Here is a 21,533-nt window from a genome sequence, read left to right as displayed (position 1 = left end):
TTGCAGCGGTCAGGTGGAGAGGCATAGAAGAAACGCGGAGCGAGAGAGACGGTGGGCAGCAAATGAATGCGGCAGCCGCGGAGCACCGTGACAGGCAGATACCTCGCTGTGCACGCGACCCACCTCAGGGGACGTCTGGCTAATTTCCTGTGAAAACAGCCGACAACCGAGGCAGGAGGCGGCGGGTGGAGGTATAACAGCAAACGGAGGACGAGGTGAACTACTTCAAGTTCCTGGAAAAGTCTCGGCAGGGGGGGGCATTGAGGCATATGGGTGGTGCTGAAACAGCTGTGATGGAGACCCCACCCTGCCTGTGGCAGCATGGCGCCCCATCTGCATCTCGTTCGGGACGACCCCGGCTCCAACCGTATACCCGATCCGGCTGCGTCCTCAGATCCTCGTGACAAAACACCGCTGAACACCGTCTGCATGAACACATTAACGCACACTCTTTGACGCGGGGCGTTTACTAGCGGCACGGAGAGATACGCATTGCCGCGCAAATGACAAATGCCATTCCAGATTCTCTGCAAGGGAAATATGGCTCCACGTCCTCATGACACAATTGATGCACGGGCGTCGCAAATTATCCACGAGCCTGCAAGAGTGGAATGAATTGATATTACAATCATCTGCGCGGAGAACAACGGAAAAAGTCGCCTTGATTGGTGAAGTACACAGACGGGAGAATACGACTGTCAGTCCGGACCAGAAGCGTACTTGTTTCCTAGCAAAGGCCCGCTCCTAATAGATGCAGCCTCCAATAAATTTGTACAAATATTCCATCGGAAACGGGGAGGCCGCTTCATCAGTGGGACATGTTGATAAATAATGGCGTTCTCTATTAGCAAACGCTGCTGTCAAGGACGTGCATGTCAGCCCCACCGAGCAGAGGGAGAAGAGAGACAGCGAGAAAAGAAGGGCGGAAGAAAGAGAAGGAAAAAGGAAATAAAGAAATACAGGGAGGGGGGAGAGGTGAATGAGTGAAAACTGGGGTTGTTCCCAGAAAGGTCAGGCTGATTGTCTCGGCCCAAATATGCTGGCCTTTTCAAAATTAACTTGGCAAAGGCGATATTTCCCACAAAGCCGGCATCATGAATCAAAGAAGCGTCTATAGTTCATCGTTGAAAGCAAAGCAACTCCCCTACTCGCTCTCTCTCTCTCGCTCTCTCCGGTGACACTCCACCCTCCCGCATGGAGCTGACATCTTCAGTAATTATGTAATTAACACCATGGCAGGCCTAATTTCAGAGATAGTACGTTATAATTGCATTCAGCCGTTCATTAGTCAGGCCAAACATTCGATACACTGTGCGCAGGTGCGGCAGAGGGCCAGAGGCTACTTGCTTTTTGGAGCGCAAATACAGTGTCGATGGCTCGATTGGTTTCTGCTTGATATCGCCGACAGGACAGGTTTTTGTAATTTACCAATAATTACCCTCAGTCTCTGATACAATAAACAAAGTCACTGCTCTCCGCTTGGATAAACCAATCGGGGTATTTTCCTCCTGCTCCCCTGCCTCATGGTTTGCTTGTCTGATGTGAATAATGTCCAGCGGGCCGCGTTAAGGGAGGAAAAAAAAAAAAAGAACGGGACATTTTGTCCTCCCAGTTGCAGGTGTGATACTGTATTAAATGACACCAAAGCAGTAATTACCTGAGTGATAAAGGCATGTTAAGAAAACCAGCAATACAAGAGCTGTTCAGGGTGATGTATTACACGAGTCAGAGCAGCAGTATGTCTCTGTGAGCTGTTTTTAATGGATTTTTTTTTTAAAACAACACTGGGAGCCAGTAATCTACATGGACAGATCATAAATGAGCAGCTTCCGACTGCAGCAAAATACATTGTTGGATTTCGACTCTTAATGGGTAAAACGGCCAACAGGGAAATAAAATTCTACCAGCATTATCCTTTAATTTATGACTGAACTGAAGCAATGCACACTGGATGCAACGTAATTAAAAGGGATTTGTGTCCTGTAATGAAACTTTTTCGTTATCAGTGGACGGACAGTATCACGACATTATGACGTTACAGTCTGGTTAGGCAGGCAGACAATTTGGTCCCAGTAACACCAGATCTGCCCGAGTCGCTGTGATGATTCCTTCAATTAAGCCGTCCTGGCAGAGGAGGCCGAATGCTTAACTAGGCAGAATTGGAGCTGCCACTAGCTAGAGGTAGCAACGGGCTCCACTTTAACAGCTCATTCATCAGCCCCAGCACTACCACTGGGCCACCTGTTCTGACACCACGCAGGGATGCAGTCATTTGCATTCCGCTCCGACCGTCCCCCTCCCTCACTTTCTCCCCTCCTCCCCTTTCTCTCGCACTCGGCCTGTGCAACTTTAAAGTTCTTCGGTGGCAGCGCCGGCACATGCTGAATACCGGGGCGTTTGATTTAGTTTGAAATCAATTTGGGAAGGGGCTTTTCATTCACGCTGCTCTTTGACTTCTGTGCTATGTCTAAAATCCCTCAAAAACTTTGGCAGGGGCTTTGAACACGGGACAATGCAAGGTAAAATTAAGCAGCTGAGCTGGATTGATAGCCAAGTAGAACACGACAGGGCAGGGAGGGTCGTATCCCGGGGAAAGGGTGGACTCCTCTCCTGGGGAGTCTCTCTCCTCCGTGCTCTTTGTCACCACCAGGTGCTGCTGTGAAATAAGGAGAGAGGTGTCGACAGGAGGCAGCCAAGCACATTGCTTGACATTTCAGCCAGCTCCCTGCAGACACATATGGCGTAAGTGTGTGGGTGTGTGTTTGTGTCCTTATGTGTAACAATATTATTCTGTGTGTATGCATTGCATGCATTTCAGTACTTTGCCCGCCTGTATTTCTGTTGAGATGAATGAGTCAATGTTTGCAAATGTAACACGGTTGTGTTTTTGTAAATGCTCTCTCTGGATGTTGTATCTACCTCTTAGTGACAGAGTTCAGCTGACAGATGGACGACACCATTGACCGGTCAGTTATAAATTGATGCGATGCTTTATACGATTTGTTACAAGGCACAATGGAGCATTATATTATACTCTATTTGAAAATAACTTGGTGCTATTGGGAACAAATATGGAGCGCTTCAGCCAGGCGCATTCACTAAGCACTTTCCTGGGTGTTAGAGGACCCTTGAACACAAACTGGAGGGTTGAATATCAGCTATCCAATAAAGAAAAAAAGGGATAACATTGTGGAGTGAACAACTGCGTGAGCGCCTTAACTGAGAGGGATGCACAAATGGACACTCGGCGTCACAGCCTCTGTTGGGGACATCAGCAGGCGGAGCTCACTGCAGGTTTTCTCCACTTTAAAAGCAATTTCTTCCTCTGGATCAACCCTCCCCCATCCTCCAACTCCCTTATCTTCTTGTGTGCTGGACTCAATTGTCATCCGACTGACTTGAGGCTGTGTTAGATTGTTAAAACCTCAGAATATGGTAATCCGTGGGCCGCAGTGACCTTGGGAGAGTGTGTTTGCAAGGTGTCAGACCCCCTAATTCATCAGAGACAGGCCATTAGCTGGCCATCCAGCCACACAAACACACATTGGAACAGGAAGGAAAGTTCTCAGTGAAACAGCAGCAGCCCCCGTTCCTGAGATATCATTAGTTACTGCCTTTCAAAACTGCTGAATTGGGACACTTACCTGACTTGCCCCATTTTTTGCACCACAAGAGCCAAGATGTTGATGAATGGTTGTGAGAAACTGTCACTCGGAGGAACTGGAGAGAATAGGGTTAAGGACAAAACTCCTCAACATCCTGGACTAATGTGGGAACACGGGTGAGAGCGAAAACTAACTATGAGGAATCACGTATACCTCCCACTTACTATGGTAAACCACTAGCATACTTAAATAAAAACCTGCAGGATCTGCAGTACAAGAGCACAGTTACACTGCGAGTCCATCTTTGAGGGATTAGTGGATGAAGGACAGGATATGCAAATAGAGCTTTTTCAAACAATCTCAAAGATGGTGAGTGGTTGCATGTGAGGTCAGCGGTTGCGAGCAGCCTCATATATCTAGATGCCAAGTGAGATGGAATAGTAATTACCCCTCTGCATCTCTGTGCGGCGACACGGCCTCTATCTTGTAAGCCGCGGTGATTGACAGCCTCACTAAGAGTCTGCCGCCGCGCCCCCTTTACCCCTCCGCCTACACGGCCCTGCGACGACTGGTCAAACCCATCGTCTGGTGCCCCCCCTTCCCCCTTCGCCCGGGGCGGGGCACAGGGGGGGTGACACCCCTCGCTGATAATCCTGCCCATCACATCCATCACGCCGCCCGGCTCACCCCGAGAGAGGGCACAACCGAGGGAATCTAATCAGGCAGTTTAATTGAGGAGCAGGGCTAGCCAATACCCGGGCAGGGAGGCTGGCTCCGCCTGGGAAGGCTCGGGGGACGTCAATAACACTCAGCGGGTGTCGATTCATCAGGCCTCCTTAATGTCATTAGCCCTGAGAGCCTCGCTTCGCCCCTCTCTCCCTTTTTTTTTTTTTTTTTCTCTCTCCGTCTTCTGACTATCCATCTCGTTCTCTCGTGCCTGAAAACTTTCCCTCACTCACATTCTGTTGCCTCCTCTCTTCCCCGCGTCTGCAAATCTATCCATCTCCCGCTCTCATTACCCTCTCCCCCGCCAATCTTTCCACAGGCAATAATATGTTCACCTTGCATAACAAGTTCAGGACTTGCCTCGAGAATGTTCTATCTGTGTGTCTGTGTTCGGGTAATTATCATGCGTGCGTTCCACCCGCCGCCTCCTCAGACTTTGCCACCCCAAGTCTCCTCGATCCTCCTCCCACCTTCTTTCCCTTCTATCTCCAGCCCTCCCCCTCTGCCCCAATATGTTCCTCCTCTCGCTCTCCAACAACATGTGGCGCATATTCCAGCTGTTTATTAAACAATGCCGGAGCTTCCTAGGAGCAGGTGATGCAGTCAATTACTCCACAATTACCTGGGTAATTATGCAGAGGAGGAGAGAGAAGAGCGGCAGCAGAGGGATGAGGAGGACCTTGGCAGAGGTGGATCGGTCGCGTTGGCAGTGGTGGAGGCCGGGAATGGCAAGTGATTGAGACCTTGAAGTGACGGTGCCAGGCAGAGGGCAGCTATAAAGGACGATGTGCCCCCCTCACCTGCCAAAAACATACACTCGCACACATAAACAGCCGCAAACACAGCTCCAAACATTCTGCTTCTGCCCCCAGTACGCTGACACCATCAGTGTGTCTGATTGGACAATAACTATACAGTCTTTCCAGTTTATTGCCCCCCCCATGACAATTAGGGGTCTTATACCTAAGAGGCAACGATCGAGGGAGGTGGAGGAGTATGGAGAGCGGCTTAGAGAGCGTTTTCGATGAAGGACAGAGGGGAAGAAAACAGCTGAGAAAATATGGGGCGTCGTTTGTAAAATGTTGCACGTTCTAAAATCCTGCAGAGTTTTGGTACATTTAGCATTATTTATAAAAACAAAAGCATGACAATATTAATGTCACTTTTTCAAATATTTAGAGAGAAATAACTTTTCAGTTATTTTTTGCCATGTTTGACCGTAACATAAAGTTGTTAAATAATATAAATTTACATTTATATTTAACATTTATATTTACATTTAACATTTAGATTTAACATTTAGATTTAGATTTAACATTTAGATATGACATTTAACATTTACATTTATATTTAACATTTACATTTATACCTTACATTTATATTTCACAACTTTGTGTTACTGCCAAACCTTATCCTTGGAAAAGATATTGCATGAATTTACATGAATTTCTCTCTAAACGTTTGAAAAAGTGACATATGGATATTGTCGTGCTTTTGTTTCATATGATAATGCTAAATGTACTAAAACTCCGCAGGATTTTAGAACATGCAACATTTTACATACGGTGCCCCATAAGAAGAGGTGGAATAAGACTAGCATTCATTCCTTTGTAATGTTACTAATCAAACAAGACGAGCGCCTCCTTTCTTATTTCGCTTACAGCACCCTTTTTAGCTTTTATAAATAAAATATATATTTTTTTAAAACGACATTTTTAGGAACATGCCCATTTCCTGTCGAACCCCACTAACAACCAGCGCTCTGCAATATCCATGTGACCTGCTTTGCACACTGACAACGCAGCTCAAGTCAAGCGGGCCTGACAAGCACGTCTCGGGCTAAATTGAACCACACAGTGGCTATTCTGAAACAAAAAGTGTCAGATGGAAGGAGAAGGGTTGGCGTATTGCCTGCCATGGGAAGGTTTATGCACTCGGATTGAAAGTATTTTCGCCGGCAGGGTGAATAGTAAATTGTCAGCTCATCACTTAAGGAGGATTGTTGGCGGGTATAATACTTCTCAGCATGTGGCTTCTACAAATAATCTGCGGCCGGCCAACCTTCTTAAGTCTGTCGTGATTCCGTGGCCGGAACACTAAGCTTTCACTTCTGACTCTCCAAACTCATCTCGGTGGCTCATATTCATCTCTGTGTTGCAGATTAACTCATAAATCCCCAATCAAGAGGCAGGTTGACTGACCAGCCGAAGTGGAGATGACCACATGTAGCAGAGGCACAGTTGAGGGGAAAGTATGGTGGAAAATGTGTTTTTTTTCTACAGCAGAGCTCCCTTTTTCTGATGAAGGAAAAACACTTGTCCTTGGCCGACCTGTGTTTTTTTTTCGTTGTCCACCTGTCCGTCTGTCCGTCCTCCTGCCTGTGTCTAACAGACGGGCGGAATTAGGTGGTCACATGGCCGTCCTGTGTTAGTGAAGACGGGCACGAGGGAATTACCTCGCAGCTCCGTATCTCAAATCTGCGGGATTAAGCTCCATTAAACATGGAGCGCCGCCGAGCTTTATCTCGGGATTTCACTCTGAGACACAGCAGAGCGCGCGGGGGGGGGAATAGCGATGAAACGTCCTTCACCTTTATCGACCAAATTATATTTTTTTTAAAAGGCAGGATGAGAAAAATCGCTCGCCCATTCCACAGTACAATGGAGGAGAGCTTGGCCGTCTTACACTTGTGTGTGTAGCATGCTTAAACACCCCAGACAGCCACTCCAACACCGGCCACTACCTCTGGGGCTGCTCCTGCTGCCATACACAGGCATTGTGTACAAACAGGCCTCCCCCGAGGCACGCTGGCCCCTTAATGACAAATAGCCACTGCTGAGCCTTTGCGCTGTACCTTACACACTTGTCAAACAAGCACAACTAAATTTGCTCATGCACAATCAAACAAGCTTCCCCGCGAGTTAAAGAGTCAAGTGAGATGAATTCGACTTTCGCCGGTTTCCTCTCAGGCTGGGATGTTTTGACCTGCACTTTGATTAGATTAATCATTCGCTTTGCTGAAGGGAAAGTGATACAAGAGCATCGTTAGCCGTCTTTGCAAAGGGAGGACCATGAATAGCCTTCATTTGAATAATCGATAAGTCCTACTTTCCCAATAGCTCAGCGTCTGTATCTATGTGTATCTATGTTTCAGTTTCAGGCAAGAAAATGAAGCAGGACTTTGCTGGATACATTAACCGTACAGCACGAACAAGAAAAAAAGAAAAGGTGAGCATGCCGGGGAGTCGGTGTGGTCCAGTGATGAACACCTCCTGTGTCCTCCCTTCATCTTCTCTCTCTCTCTTCTCTCCCTCCTCTGGGCTGTTATTGATCTGATCTCCTCCTCTCTCAACTGGAGCCATGATTCATGTTGTTCCGACTGGCCCTCACTCACCACACACAGACACGGCTCAGTCATGCCCTCCCCTATCTATCTGTCCATCTGTCTCTGCCTGCTCTCCCTCGCTCAGCCCTCGGGCAGACCAACCTGCTGTCCACAAAAAGGGCCACCACGGTCCGTGTGATTATTATCATCACTAATGTCATTATTTGTCATCGGCTTTATTCAACCTGCGTACAAAAATCTTGTTCTTCCAGTCCGCTTTCTTGCTGTAAACACAAAGATTGACTTTCTTGATTTTCTTCGTATACATGTAACGCCTAATGAAAATCACTTACGGCCTGTGTACCGAAATACACTCAGATGAACGTGTAATTGCACTTTAAAACCATATTTCAAAGTCCGCATGAAGCTCTGCATGACCGCCTCTGAATGCACTGATTAGGTTAAAAGACATTTCTTGTCCTACGAGAGACTCAAAGGAGGGTTTCCATCAAATGTTTGTGTGAGCGCTATTTTGGACCTTATGTGCCCTTTCTCTGTTTATTCATCTCTCAAAGTGGTCCAGTCCATTCAAATGCAGGATGTTCATTTTCTGGAAGAAAAAAAAAGGGAAAGAAAGACTGCTAGAGTCAGACAAAGAGCGAGCGAGCGAGCGAGTGCACAGGCAGTGTAGCTGCAGGAGCACATAAAAGCCGCTTCAGCCAAGGCCCCTGCTCCAATGTGTAGAAATTAATTGAGTGAAAAAAATCTGCTGTTTAAGGTTGAAGTGGGTTATGGGAGGCAGTGTAACAATTGTTTTCTGTTTGCCCGGGGCTATATATCGTTCATTCCGGCTTTTCTCTCCCCTCTACACCCCCTCTCCTCCCCCACCCCCCCCCTCCTCCTCCTCCTCCCTTCCCCTTTACCATCCATCCACCTTCTAAGCTTCTCTTGCTCCCTCCTCTTCTTTTCATCAGTCTTTTATTTTCCACAGTCCACAGTCTTTTTGATTCATTTTCTATCTCTGCCGTTTTCATCCATCTCGCGGGAGATATTCTTTTTGGGTGGGTGCGGGTGGGTGGGGGTGGGGGGGGGTCCTTAAAACTTTTTTTATAGAAATGTTTACCAATAACATGCTTCCTTAATGAATCATGTTTTTACCATATTGGCGAATGTGCGCGTTCAGTATGGAAATGATATGCATTTATACATACATAAAATGACAAAGAAACCCCCTGAGATTCTGCCGGTGTGAGGAGTGTACGGTGGGGACAAATGTACACGCGCACACAACTGCGTGTGTGTGTGTGTGTGTGGGTCTGCCTGCGCGTCAGCGCAGCTGTCTGCATGCGAGCGTCATTATTTAGTGACAGTGACATTAACAGGGGACCGGTGTCGACACACAATGCAGAACAAGCTCAGCACCCCCTTGGGTTTATACAAATGACTCATTCTCTCTTCACATTTACGTGCGCAACAGAAAGCCACAACTCTCTGTTGTCGCCTTTCATTTGGGCGCGAACGCGCGGCAAGACAACGACGGCCGCAAACAAACTGGAAGCAGTGAAACTCAAAAGGGGAGAGAGACCTTGTGTGACGCAGGAGGTTTAGAAGGGAACATCTATTCAGATTACGTTGAAAAGAAGAAGGTAAGCGCTGACGTAACATCCGGGGACGGAATCGGAGAGATGCGAGTTTACCCGCAGGAAGAGACGATGGTAAAAGAGGACACTAAGTTGTGACGTGCGAAACTTTCACGGGGATCCCTTTATCCGAATGAATCATGCCTCTGATGCCCAAAGCAGAAGGGTTAAACCTGTTTCCTGTGTTAAGCTCCCCTTTGCCCCCCCTTTCATTTAAATATCAAACCTTTCAATATCACTCGGAGGAAAGCACAGTTGCTCACCCTGTATATTTCTACACAAACACTTAACCATTCTCTTTGAACTTTGCAGCTCCACTCATTATACCTCCTTTGAAGAGTGGATGTTGGGAGCAATGCTACATTTTGATTTTGCAGCTATTAAATGTAACACAGCAGCGCATTACATCTAAACCTCTGTGTTGCTGGTGAATAATACATGGGCCGTGTGCACAAGCAACCAGAATAAATAGCCCAGCAAAAAGGAAGATAAAGGTAGCCGATGAGCGAGACGCTCGGGGTATAACAAATTCATCTCTTTGCAAACGTCAATACACAAATATATCTTTTTGCAGATGAGGCAGAAAAAGCTCAAGTGGAAATTGCGGGGCCCGCTCCGCCGCCTTTCTGAGTAAAGAGGAGATAATGACACCGGAGGAATCCTCCTCAGAGCCTTGCCCCTCGGTGTGTAGCGGTCTCCCAAACACAGGTGCCGCGCTCGCCATCTGAAGGATGTCAAAAGAACCGAAGCGCTCCGAAGCCCAGCGGCAGGGGAAAGAAGAGATGGTCCCGCCAGGGCCTCGCGACAATGCGGAGGAAACGGCTTCTCTTGACATCGGGGTCTGCTACAATAACGGGGGCCATTGGAGTGGGCAGCTTTTTCAAAAGGAAGAAGCAGATGGAGGTTAAAAAAAAAAGAAAAAATACTGCAAGAAAGAGAGAAAATAGGGAAAATAGAGGCAGATGGGGAGAAAGGGAAACTCGCAGATTCAGTAAAATGTCCTGAAGAGCTATCCCAGGCATTTCAAGCAATGTATATAATACATTTCACAGGTTTTCAGGGATAGAAAACCACTCTTTGATTCTCCTCAATACTCAGGGCCTCAGACGACCCTGACCTGTAGAAATGCCTGAGAAAAGTGTGAACCAGCCAAAAGCTGGTTGTAGATCATTAAACAGAGATTTCTCTAAGAACTCGCACCCAAACATAAGGGATGTGAGTTGATGCTTAAACGACTTGCTTTCCTTTGAACTCCCACCTTGAAATTCGAGAGATTTAACTGGATCCGGCGATGGTCTATACCAGAGAGGGCCTTTCAGTGTATAACACTGCGCTCTGCATCACTAGGAGGTGCTTTATTCGGATCAGGGTGAATCTCCGAAGAGTATTTTGGCCTGGAACTGAGAAGTGGTAGACGGTAGAATTTTGGTAAATAAAACCCGGGCCCCGCGTTACCCAGGGATCCATGTTGGGCTCACGAAAAGAAGAATTCACAAAGCATAGAGAGTTTGCAAAGCCCGCTCACTGCCTGCAGTGCTGCGTTTTCTTCGCCCTCTCGACAAATCTCTGGCCCCTACTTTGCATATTTGGAGTTGGCTCTGCTCCGCTGCTCCCATGGGGGTTACACATGCATCGAGGGCCGGCAAAAACGCTTGATTTGGTGTACCGACAGTATGGCGATAATGAGTGACACGTGGAGCCCTGAGAAGAATCCGTGGTTCAGGTCTGAAAAGAGTTTGGAGCCCTCCAAAGAATGACAACAGTAACAGTAAACGCACTCTGACTGTGCTCCATTATTCCTTTGACTCTGAAGCAGGTGGGTGTAGCAACTGGACAGTTTTCACTGGGAAACGCCGTGGGGAGATTTGATAAAGCCAGTTTTTAGGTTAAATTCCTTAAACTTTGCAACATCTAAAATGTATTTTTGGGCGGTTTTCTTTGGAGAAATCTCCCCCTAACCCTTCACAATAAAGACACGGAGAAGCCTCATCGTGATGATGAACACTAAATGTGGCAGCAAGTGGTAAATTAAACAACGGACGCTGTCAATAAAGCCTTTTTTTCATTTTTTTTAAAGGGCCCATTATAGATCCGCTCCCTACGGCAACCTTTCCAAAATCAGCCCCCTTAATTCCGGCCGCTGGATTGAAACGGCGATAAGACGAAAGGTGAAAAGCACACTAAGGGCTTAACGGCTGCTGAGTGATTCACCATTGTAAGAACTAAGAGAGGAAAAACTAATTACTGGGGTCTTTAAGGAAAACCATGGGTAAAGTGGACGCTCCCAATGCTGGGGGTAAGGCGTTCATGTGGGAAGGCTTTGGACCAGTCACTAATAACAACATAACAACCCCCATTAAGCCATTATGCCGGAAAGGGGATTACTGCTTTAATGTAATGTGGCGGGTAAAAATACATTAAAAAAAATATATTACACAAACTAAAAATGAAGATCTGGCTCCATCATCTCCCAAAACTAATAAAGGCTTTTGCATTTGGATGCACTGTGTATGTTATTTTATAATCAAGCATTTTCTCGTTCCAAGTTCATGTTGTACCTTGTAGTAGCATGAATAAATCTTGTTGCTAAAGCGTATTCTTCCTGTGCTTTGCAACCACTCATTGACTCCACTGTACTGTATGCGAGAGAAGAAGGGTTAGGAGCTATAACCATGGTAACCGTTCTTTGAAATATCACAAACAGATTGGTCTTAACTCCTCCACAATCAGGTAATTCAAAAAGGAAGAGCTCGCAGCGTGAGCTCAAGGCAAAAGGAAGGAAAAATAGAGAATAACAAAGCAGGCTCCAGGAGAAGAGCGAAGACAATGGAAGCTGTAATCGATTTACTGTCTTTACAGAACAGGCAGCTGAGTGCCGTTGAAAAGAAAGCCTATAACTTTGAATAAAAACTGGAAAATATAACTAATATCAGTAAACTGATCTTAATTTCACAGTTGACTCGAAGCTGGAGCTGGGGGCAGAGCATGCACAGCGTCGCCTCCTCTCAGAAACAGGGGTTTGTTTAGTGCCCTCTCACATCTGGCCTCACAATCTGGTGGCGTCAACCACCGCATCTGTAAATCAGTGGTAGCACAGCTACTGAAAACACAAACACCCACACGAAGCAACTCTATTTCACAGACACGCAGCTAGTTTGATCATAACATACTAATGAACACACTCAGTTGGCCATGGAAATGTGGAACGTTATTTCCCCCCCATTCCCTGTGCCTTAACGTGCTTATAAATAAGGAGTGACGCCGTGAATTTCAACTCAGACACAAACCCGATCGGATGGACAAAAAACATCAACATCGATTCTGCTGCAAAAATAAAGGGCAGTGCTACTAGTAAAGAGGAGTGAAACATTGAAGGTCATGTGATATTAAAAGCCAATGCAGTGTGGCATCCAGTGCGCATCCAGTGCGCATCCACTCCATTACAACATTAGCAACTAATGTTTTGACATTTGTCTTCATTATTATCAATGAACAGAGCGATTGAGCCACGAGCATGCTCCATTACCTTCCTTCATTGCACAGTTGCACAGTTGAAATCACACATTAGGGTGGATCCAACATGAAATGACAAGTTACGGGGGCTTTAGGACGCAGCAGCTGATCATTGAGGTGAAAGGGCCGGCTGAAGGGATGGCGGCGTTGAGTTGAGGCAGGGATGGGATTCAGGGAATTGGTGGAGAACTGTATCGGCGTTCAGATCTCGGGAGCACAGTGGCGCAGAGCGCCGCAGCGCACCTCAAGAGCAGGAGCTCATTTCAATCGGTATAATTAGCCGGTGGTAATGAAATAAGTCAGAGGCACTGCCACCTTCACTTAAGAGACAATCGATCTGTATTTTAGGGAGTTTATTAAAGCTCGGGAATAATGAAGAGAAAAGATAGGAGGGGTGGAAGAGATGGCGGCGTTAAGCCGACGTTAACTAATCAGAGGATGAGCAGAGGTGGCGTTGGGGTGAAAGCTCGACAAGAAGCAGGGCGGATATCAGAGTCAGTCAGAGCAGGTGTGTAGGGGGTCTCTGCTATTACACAGGGAGAAGCCAGGGGATGCTAGAGCTGTGCACACTGCCAGGCCTACAGCCCGGCTTAAGATGACATCACTCCGGGAGAATAAAACCCAATCGTAACCCGCTGTGACCGAGGAATCTGTCTGACAGAAGGCCGCCGGACAGCCCCGCCACGGGGGGGAGGGGCGGTGGGGGGGGCGGGTTTGCACGCATCCCTATCGAGGTTTGGCCGTGACCAGGAGCTGGTGAACTACTTGAGCTTGGCGAGAGGGCAGGGTGTGGTGAGATAGTCGCTGATGGACATCTCTCCTCGGGTGCCCCGCATGCGCGCTGGGTGCTGCTTGCTCATTTATCCAGCCGTCTGGCCGACTCACCTGGAGTGATGGGGAGACGTCAGCACGGCAGGCTGCTATTTCACGGCCTGTTAAGCGCTAATGCCGCAACATGCCCCGCGCTCCAATTTTAGGGAACAGGGAGCATTACCGCCCAGCTCAAGGTTCCGTCCGCCCGGACTGTGGACTCGTGGAGTGGAAGAGGGAAGTTGGGAGGAGAAGCAGAAGACGGGGTGGGGGCGATGGACGATCTAGTCGAAAAGAACGGAAAGGCAGGGGAACCGAGGGTGGAGGAGAGAAAAGACACTGGGGCGAGCGTCGGGGGAAGCAAGGTGGAGGAGAGAAAAGAGGGGGGCAGAGCCTCGGTTTACACGGGCTGCTGAGCCAGCACCGCGCAGCAGACAGGGCAGCAGCGGACATCTACTCATGCCACGCTAGGTTGCCTCTCGCAGGCCCCAGAAGGGCCTTCGCTCGCGGACTTGCAGCATTCCCCTGGCTGGAGTCGCTGAGCATCACCGGCCTGGACCAACCACAACACTTGTCCTCTCTGTGCAAAGAATCTGGCCCACGTAATAGCCACAGAACCTCTATTAAGCACCGGGTGGCCGGGGAATCAGAGCGGCTACAGCACAGCACGGGAGCTCTAAAGACTCCACTATTGAGTCTATTGAGGTTACACTCAACTTGTGTCAACTCTTTGCGTTTTGCCTTGCAAAGATATTACATTAATTATGTATTCTTTCTACATCTAAATAGAATAGCAGGCAGAAAGAGATCACTCTATATCCCCTCCCGTGATCTCATTTCTTCCCTGTACAGAAGGCAGAGGTCAACTCATCTGGATGTGCTTACAGTTAACATGCCTGTGCATTGTGGGTCATGGTTCCCATCATGGGCAGGTTGCAACGGTGATGGATCACTTCACTCTGTCAGACCTGAGGGGTGAGCTGTCGACCCGGGTGTTCCCAGGCGGCAAGATGTGGATGTGTGCACAAAAAACACAAGACAATGTGTGCACTGCATGCTCACATACCGTCAGTGAAATGGCAGTTTTTTTTTTCTGTGATCCCGTGTGGCTTTCCATCCATGGGTCGGCTTCTACATGTCCACTCTCTCTCTTTCCCTCTGTATCTCCCTCTTCACTAAGCCCAGCTTCACACCTTGCGCTGCTGAGCACAATTAGCTATGGCAAATTAGGCAGGTTACAACATATCAGAGCTCACACAGCCAAACGACAGAGAGGAGAATCCCACGGTGGGAACTCTCCATCAGTCCTCACCCGCGTGACTCACGAGGATTCCTCTTTGCATCCTTTATCTTAAATTGTTGCACACTGTACACTGCTCACTACAGGTTTAGCGATTCCGCAGCTCCGCCTCCGACGACTCATTTGCCACTAATGGACATAAAGTACTGTAACAGTGACCAGCGCATTACTCACTGTTTGTGTCGAGCTGGAATGTAAAGAAAGGCTCGCTCTTCCAACACTTAAGGGATATATAACCTTTATTTTTCCAGGTCTTCAGTCTGGCTAAAGTCCAAACCCCGCCGCTACCAAACTGCAGCGATGCATCATACGATGTGCTCCGTTCGGCAGCACGAGCACACATCGGACCCACCTTGGCAAGACATCGGGACCACACAGCATATACAAGCGTGTAGCATATGGGGTGAATCTGGAGTGCTGCCCTGGATTCGAGAACATTTTTTTTTTTGTTGTTTTGTTTCACAAGAGTGCTCGCCTCAAGAGCCAATCTCTACAGCTGCGGGTTTTTCTTTTTTTCTACAATTGCTATAAAGATGAGTTGGTCACAGAGGTCTGGATATTTTTATGCTGTAACGCCGTTTCTCCTCGTTTATTGTGGCGGCTACAAGAACACGGAAAACACGCTGGCGTCCAGTAGCCAGGAGAAGGTACAGAGGCTGCGATGGGCCAGTTCAGAGTGTGGCTTTAACGCAAAAACGGCTGCTCTTCTTGGAGCATTGGCCAACATTGATGGTGAAAAACAGGACAGTGTCAAACGGTACAGTATTCTGTAGGGGGCGGGGGGAGTGGTTCTTTTGCATGTACTGAAGTGGGCCGCGAGGATCTAATACTAGACAGCAGAAGTAAGGTGGATGTGGGGACATATTCAACGAGCATCTTTGGCCACCTTCTCGCTTTAGATGTATGTTTATAATGTTTAAGCTTTTAAGAATGATTTGTGGGATCAGCTCACTGATAACCGTGGAGGACACATTCAACGGAGAATCTGAGATTCAACCCCTCCTGGAGGGACACTTTGAGGATGGAACTAAATGCTGACTCGTGACACCATCTTTTATTAGAAAATACAAATTTTTAAAAATGTACGGGGTGGAACTGAAATTGGTGCGCCACCGTAAAAGTCAGTAAAGACGGGTGAAATTGGCAGCTATGACCCCATCCGGCTGTCAAAAAAAACATTATGCAAGTAAAATGAGTGGAAGATTTGATCAGGACCCCTTTGTGTGCTTGCTGACGTGTATTCTGTGTAAAAGTCCAACTTTACTGTCCCTAATCTGTATTAGTATAACCCTTCCAAAGCAAGTTGGCTGACTTAGAGCTAGTACTGTCAGAAACTGTAAAAAATATGTAACAGGTCCAAAAGGATGGACGTGTCGTGTCCCAGCGGGTCATCAGACCACTGCAGGACTCAAGATGACACTTTGCTGGCAAGGCAGAGGAAGTGGCCATTTTCTTGGAGTGACAAATATCTGGAGGAGTACAAACAGAGAACATTGGCCCTGTTGGGAGAATGCCTGAGCTTTGTCTTTGTCTCCATGTGTGACACAGACTCACAGCACCACTCCCTGAGGTGTGTGCTCAGGTGTTTGGGAATTGTGTGTCCGTGTCTATGTGTGTATATGTGGACATATACACAAACGCCGAACAACGGCGAAAAATCTCGCGTCTCTTGTCTCCTGGGCTCATGGCTAATCTCGGGAAGGGGACCCGAACCCGAACTTCAGCACCGCCCTTAAGCAGAGGCGGAGAAGCAGTCCGGGTGCTGCGGCGCGTCCGGGCCCGCTGTGCCAGCGGCTGGCGTGCGGAGCGACGTGGAGTCGAGGTGAGGGGAACGCCGGCTCGACGGCACCGCTTCGAGCCAGCGAAGATTAATGTAGGCTCTCTGGAGCAAAAGGCAACACCCGGAGCCTTAATAAGGTACAAACAATCGGTTCCACTCCGCTGGATTCCCAGGGAAAAGTATTGTTGTGCCGCATTGTTTCTCGGTGAGGCTCCTCAGAGACACGGGCCGATTGCAGCATGTGACCGTCTCCATTACAGCCAGGGGACGGCTCGCCGTGGACGTGTGTTTGTCTGTGTCAGGGTGAAGGCTGGCTCTCGCCCGCCCCCCCTCCCCTGCACACCCACCCCCCTTTTCACTCCCTCTATATCCAAACTCTTGTAGGCGCACTCACCTCGACTCCCTGCACTTTCAGCTTCATGTGATCCTCCCGTGTGGTCTTCCCGTCTTTCCTCTTCTTCCAGCAGTAGCCATCCTTTCTGTACTTCACCTTCTTCCTATTGTACAATATCATCGACCCATTCTGCGGCCTGGATCCGGGGAGACCGGGCAGAGGGGTGGGGGGGGGGGGGGGGGGGGGGGGAAGAGTGAGGGGGGGGGGGGTGAGGAGGGCAGAAGAGAGAGAGAGAGATGAGATGAGAGGAATTTTTAGGCAAAGCTACAGCACAGCTCGGGGACTCATTTTAGAGATGTACAAAGAGGCCCGACACGAGTCTGCGGCAGGCAGAAAATGCACCAGTGACTTAGATGACAAGACTTCTTTATGGTGCTTTTCAGCATTGGTATGCACAGTTTGAAAATGAACAAAGCCCCCTTCAGCATACATTTCTACCAACGAGAAGTGTGTGTGCTGCGAGCAGCTAAAGTGACACTTCTTCACACGGAGTAAATTACATGAAGGGCAGTGTGTGTATGTGTGTGTGTGTGTGTGGTGGTGGGGGGGGGAGGGGGGGTTCCTTCCTTATCTGTGATTCATCCAACTTAAATGAGTTGTGGTGTTGGAAGTCCCTCGGGGGAGGCGAAGATCCTCCCTCACACTCCATTCATAATTCATCCTCCCTCCACCAGACCACAGCCGGTAGGCTCATAATGATATAATGTAACTATTTGATGATAATTTGCCTTTCCACTTCGATAAGTAACACAGGCGTTTGGCGCTCAGTGTTAAACATTAACGCAAAGTGTAGCATAAAACATTTATGACTAAAAAATGAGTCAGCATTGGAACATAGTATTGTGCGTGGTTGTATTTGTATTTTTGTGCACTGTACACATCTGCAGCATTAATCCATACACACTGCAGTTTCCCTATGCACCTCTGCATTCTTACCACACGCACACACACACACACTAACAAACACGCTGTATGCTATGATTTGAAGCTCTTCCAAATGAGGAGAGGTTCGCCTCAGTGTGCGTGGCCTCACAGTGAAGGAGTGGAGACGCCACGTGCCAAAGCTGCTGAGGAGGCAGAGTGACGGCAGCGCGCGGCCTATGCTGCCACACACGCAACAATTTCTGACCTACTCAAGAAAAAGTACAGCAGAAGAACACTCAAAGTCTGAGTTTGTACCGGCGAACCGTTAACTGACGCAGACAAATATGGAAGCGCACACGATAGACTGAAAGCAGTTTTCTTGTCACGCATGGGGTGGAGCAAAGAAAAATACTTTTATTTTAATAAGTTTATTTTTAATACTTTAGTTTAAACACCTGGGGAGGGGAAGAGACAAACATGGTTTAAATACACTGGGAAGGGGGAGGTGGTTGGACACAGGTGGAAACAACCACAGGGGATGACGCAACAGGGCAGGAAGTGAAGATAACCCAGATACAATGAGAGGCAGGAAACTACAAAATAAAACAGGAAACAAACCCACACTGTCACATTTCACTGATATTATCAAATGTCGAGACCTGTTCTGCATGTCAAATTATGTCCAATACATCTGCAATGTTATAAGGTATCTTGTTAGCAGTTGCCCATTAAGTTATTATGAAACATGTGCCTCCCCTTGACACCCCCCCCCCCCCCCCCAAATATATTCTATTGTAAGAAATATTAGTTTGCCATGGTCAGCGGTGGTGGAAGCTTCAACAAGAAAAGAATTCAGTCCCAAGAGGTGTCTGGAACACTGACAGCTGGTGAGCCTTGTTAGCTTTGTGTCCACTGTTAACATGTGTGGGAACAACACACACACACACACACACACACACACACAACATATGAAACTAAGAGTCACAAAAATCTAGCAAAACCTAATCACAGCTGAAGACCCACGCTGGGTATATTTGTGTCCCACAGTTGTTTTGCGCTCTTTTGTTGTTCATCGTAAAGCTCTTCGTTTTTTCTCCGCGCGGTTTATTTATAACGACGCATGCATCATTTTGCAGTGCTGCCTTTTGGGGCCAGAGCTCGTGTTTATCTTGGTATCACTCATCAATCATTTTCCCATCCGGATCTCAGGGGCCAGCGGAAGGGTAGGAGACGGGGGAGGTGGGGTCCCTGCACCCCCCCCCCCCCTGCCCCCCCCCTCTTCCGTAGCCCCTGACAGCACCTTCTAATGAGAGACGCCACTCACACACTGACGTGCTGGCTCCTTGCCGGTCTCCCTTCTCCCCCCCCTTTCCTCCGCAGCGCTCCCTTCTCGCCGTCAGTCAACTGGAGCGGCGCACCGGGGACCGTCTTTGTCTCCTCCCTCGCTTCAACTCCTCTTCTGCCGCCTCTCCGCCTCTTGTTTCATCTGTCTCGGGATCCCTCACCTCCACTCTCCCACAGCCTCCCCCTCTTCTGCTGCCTCCCCCCCCACACTCACTGCCCTCTGTCGTTTAGCGCTCTGCATACTTTGCAGAAAACTACTGTTAAACAGACATTTTTTTATTGGTCAGTTAGAGAAGTGGAACTGCTCGACGGCTGAGCGGGATGCATACAGGAAGTATAAATTGTGTTCTGGTTTACAGCCTCCGTAATGTCATCCCGGCGCTGAGGCGCCACCATAAATGGCACTCATGAAGCAAGAACTTTGCAGATTGCTGCGATCTCAACGTGTGTACTTCTACCCATTTGCATCCCAAATGTCACTCGAAGGACACTCGTCCTACAAATGCCTACACCAGCGGTTGGCCTCATTCAAACAGCGAAATGGTCCTCTCTAGCAGTGCGATCTCATTATTTGTTTCCGTATCATTCTGGGTTTTGTCCTTCAAAAGGTACCGGGAGTGTGTGCCTCTTAAAATGTAGCCCTGCTTGAGACAAAAAGATGGGCGTAGATGAGATAAGGCAGAAAATCAAATGACACAGGGCTATCTGATCTCCTCCAGAGCACTGGAAATTGGGGTGAGGCTTCGGTGTCAGAGGCTCCACGTCGTATTTATCGGCTCTGCGCGAAAAAAACGCATAAGCTCAGCTATTTTTGAAGACCGTTGGGTAGATGCTTTTTTTTTTTTGGATTCAAGGCACTTTGGAGCGGGAGGAAATTGTCCTCGGCACAAACTCAGGAGTTAGTCTGAGGCCCTCCCACTCATCTCCTACCACTGTATACTTAGGCGTTTCAATTAATCTTATCAAAATTATACATATTTATACACGAGGGGGGAAAAGCTAACTGCTCTGTTATCAAAGAAGCGTGACAGGAGCCTCTCTGTCTCCGATGCCTAAATGTTGCAGATTAATATGGAAATACAGGCCTCTGACAAAGTGCACGCTAGTTCCACAGCCGCCTCTTTCCTCTTTGGAGTTTGCAGCGATAACAAGCTTTACCCTCAGGGCGATGTTAGGCCTTGTCCAGTCCTTTAGGAATCATTCATTTACCCAGGTAATGGCATTCGCTCAATCAGATTTGTTCATTTGAAAAAGTCTGGGGAGGATGTGGGGGCGGTGAGGGAGGGGGTTATGAGGTTGGTAACGTGTTCGGCATGGTTAACAGCTTGGAGAGTCCGCGCGGGTGAAACGCAGCTTGGAGACTCGGCTTCTAAAGGCCGATGCTGATGAGGAGGACGAAGCCGCGGACAGACGGACGGAGGGACGGAATCTGTGCGAGGAGAAGCCACCGCGCGGGACGTTCATCCTAAGCATCCTAAGATCTTCTGTGAAATCACATTGATGGAACTTCAATGGAAAATGTTTTAGAGAGTGATACGTGGCATATTTAAAAAAAAAGAAAAGATTCATTGTATGACCCCAGTTTTATTCCCGAGCTCATTCGTTAAATTATTATTACTGCACAGCCAGACTCAAAACGACTCGACTGTATCAAGTGTACTCCTGTCAAAGGGGTTTCAGAGAATGAAAGATTTCTGTCTAGCTGAACCGGTGTAGCGGTGATAAGTGGGCTCTAGCCTCTTCCCTACTCCCCGTGATGCCCTGGGTTTGATTAATACCATACATGCTGTTTTTCTCCACGGCAACCTCCGCTGGCAAGGCAGCCAAGAGGAGAGGAGTCGACGAGACGAGGGTAGGAAAGGAAAGAAGGGCAGAGCCGAGAGGAGGGGAGGAGACGAGAGTAGGAGAGCAGAGGAGAGGAGAGGAAAGGAGGGCTGGACCGGAGAGAGGCTTTGAAGATCGGAGGTGGAGCCGGTCGGGGCCTGAAGTGGCTCGGAAGGGAGGCGACACCTGCTGTTCTCAATTACCCATCGGAGCCCTCAGCCATCGCAGCCTTTACCCCACAGTGTCAACAGCCCCGCTCACGCCGACTACTCATCCAAACACATCAGCACCAACCCTGGTGCGTATAAATACGAAGCACAAATATGCCCCCGAGCGCCGACACACAAGCGCACACCAAGCTTCCGCCGACCCTGTTGCTCCACCCGGGGATAACGTTAATAGCGAGAC

At 48.3% G+C, this 21,533-nt stretch overlaps 1 protein-coding gene across 13 annotated transcripts in view; it reads right to left on the bottom strand.

Annotated features, from left to right (window-relative positions):
• Positions 1-21,533, bottom strand: part of camta1a (calmodulin binding transcription activator 1a) — a 245,774-nt gene that overhangs the window by 89,254 nt on the left and 134,987 nt on the right. For all 13 annotated transcript variants that reach the window (XM_078087794.1, XM_078087799.1, XM_078087771.1 and 10 more), the window contains one exon: positions 17,094-17,229. In XM_078087794.1, the coding sequence (XP_077943920.1) occupies positions 17,094-17,229 (136 nt within the window). The remainder of the gene's footprint in view (positions 1-17,093; positions 17,230-21,533) is intronic.

The sequence above is a fragment of the Gasterosteus aculeatus genome, chromosome 2 (genome assembly GCF_964276395.1).
Source record: "Gasterosteus aculeatus chromosome 2, fGasAcu3.hap1.1, whole genome shotgun sequence".
Classification (NCBI taxonomy): domain Eukaryota; kingdom Metazoa; phylum Chordata; class Actinopteri; order Perciformes; family Gasterosteidae; genus Gasterosteus; species Gasterosteus aculeatus.
Note: the sequence above shows the minus strand (reverse complement) of the source record. Positions and strands in the feature narration are given on the sequence as shown.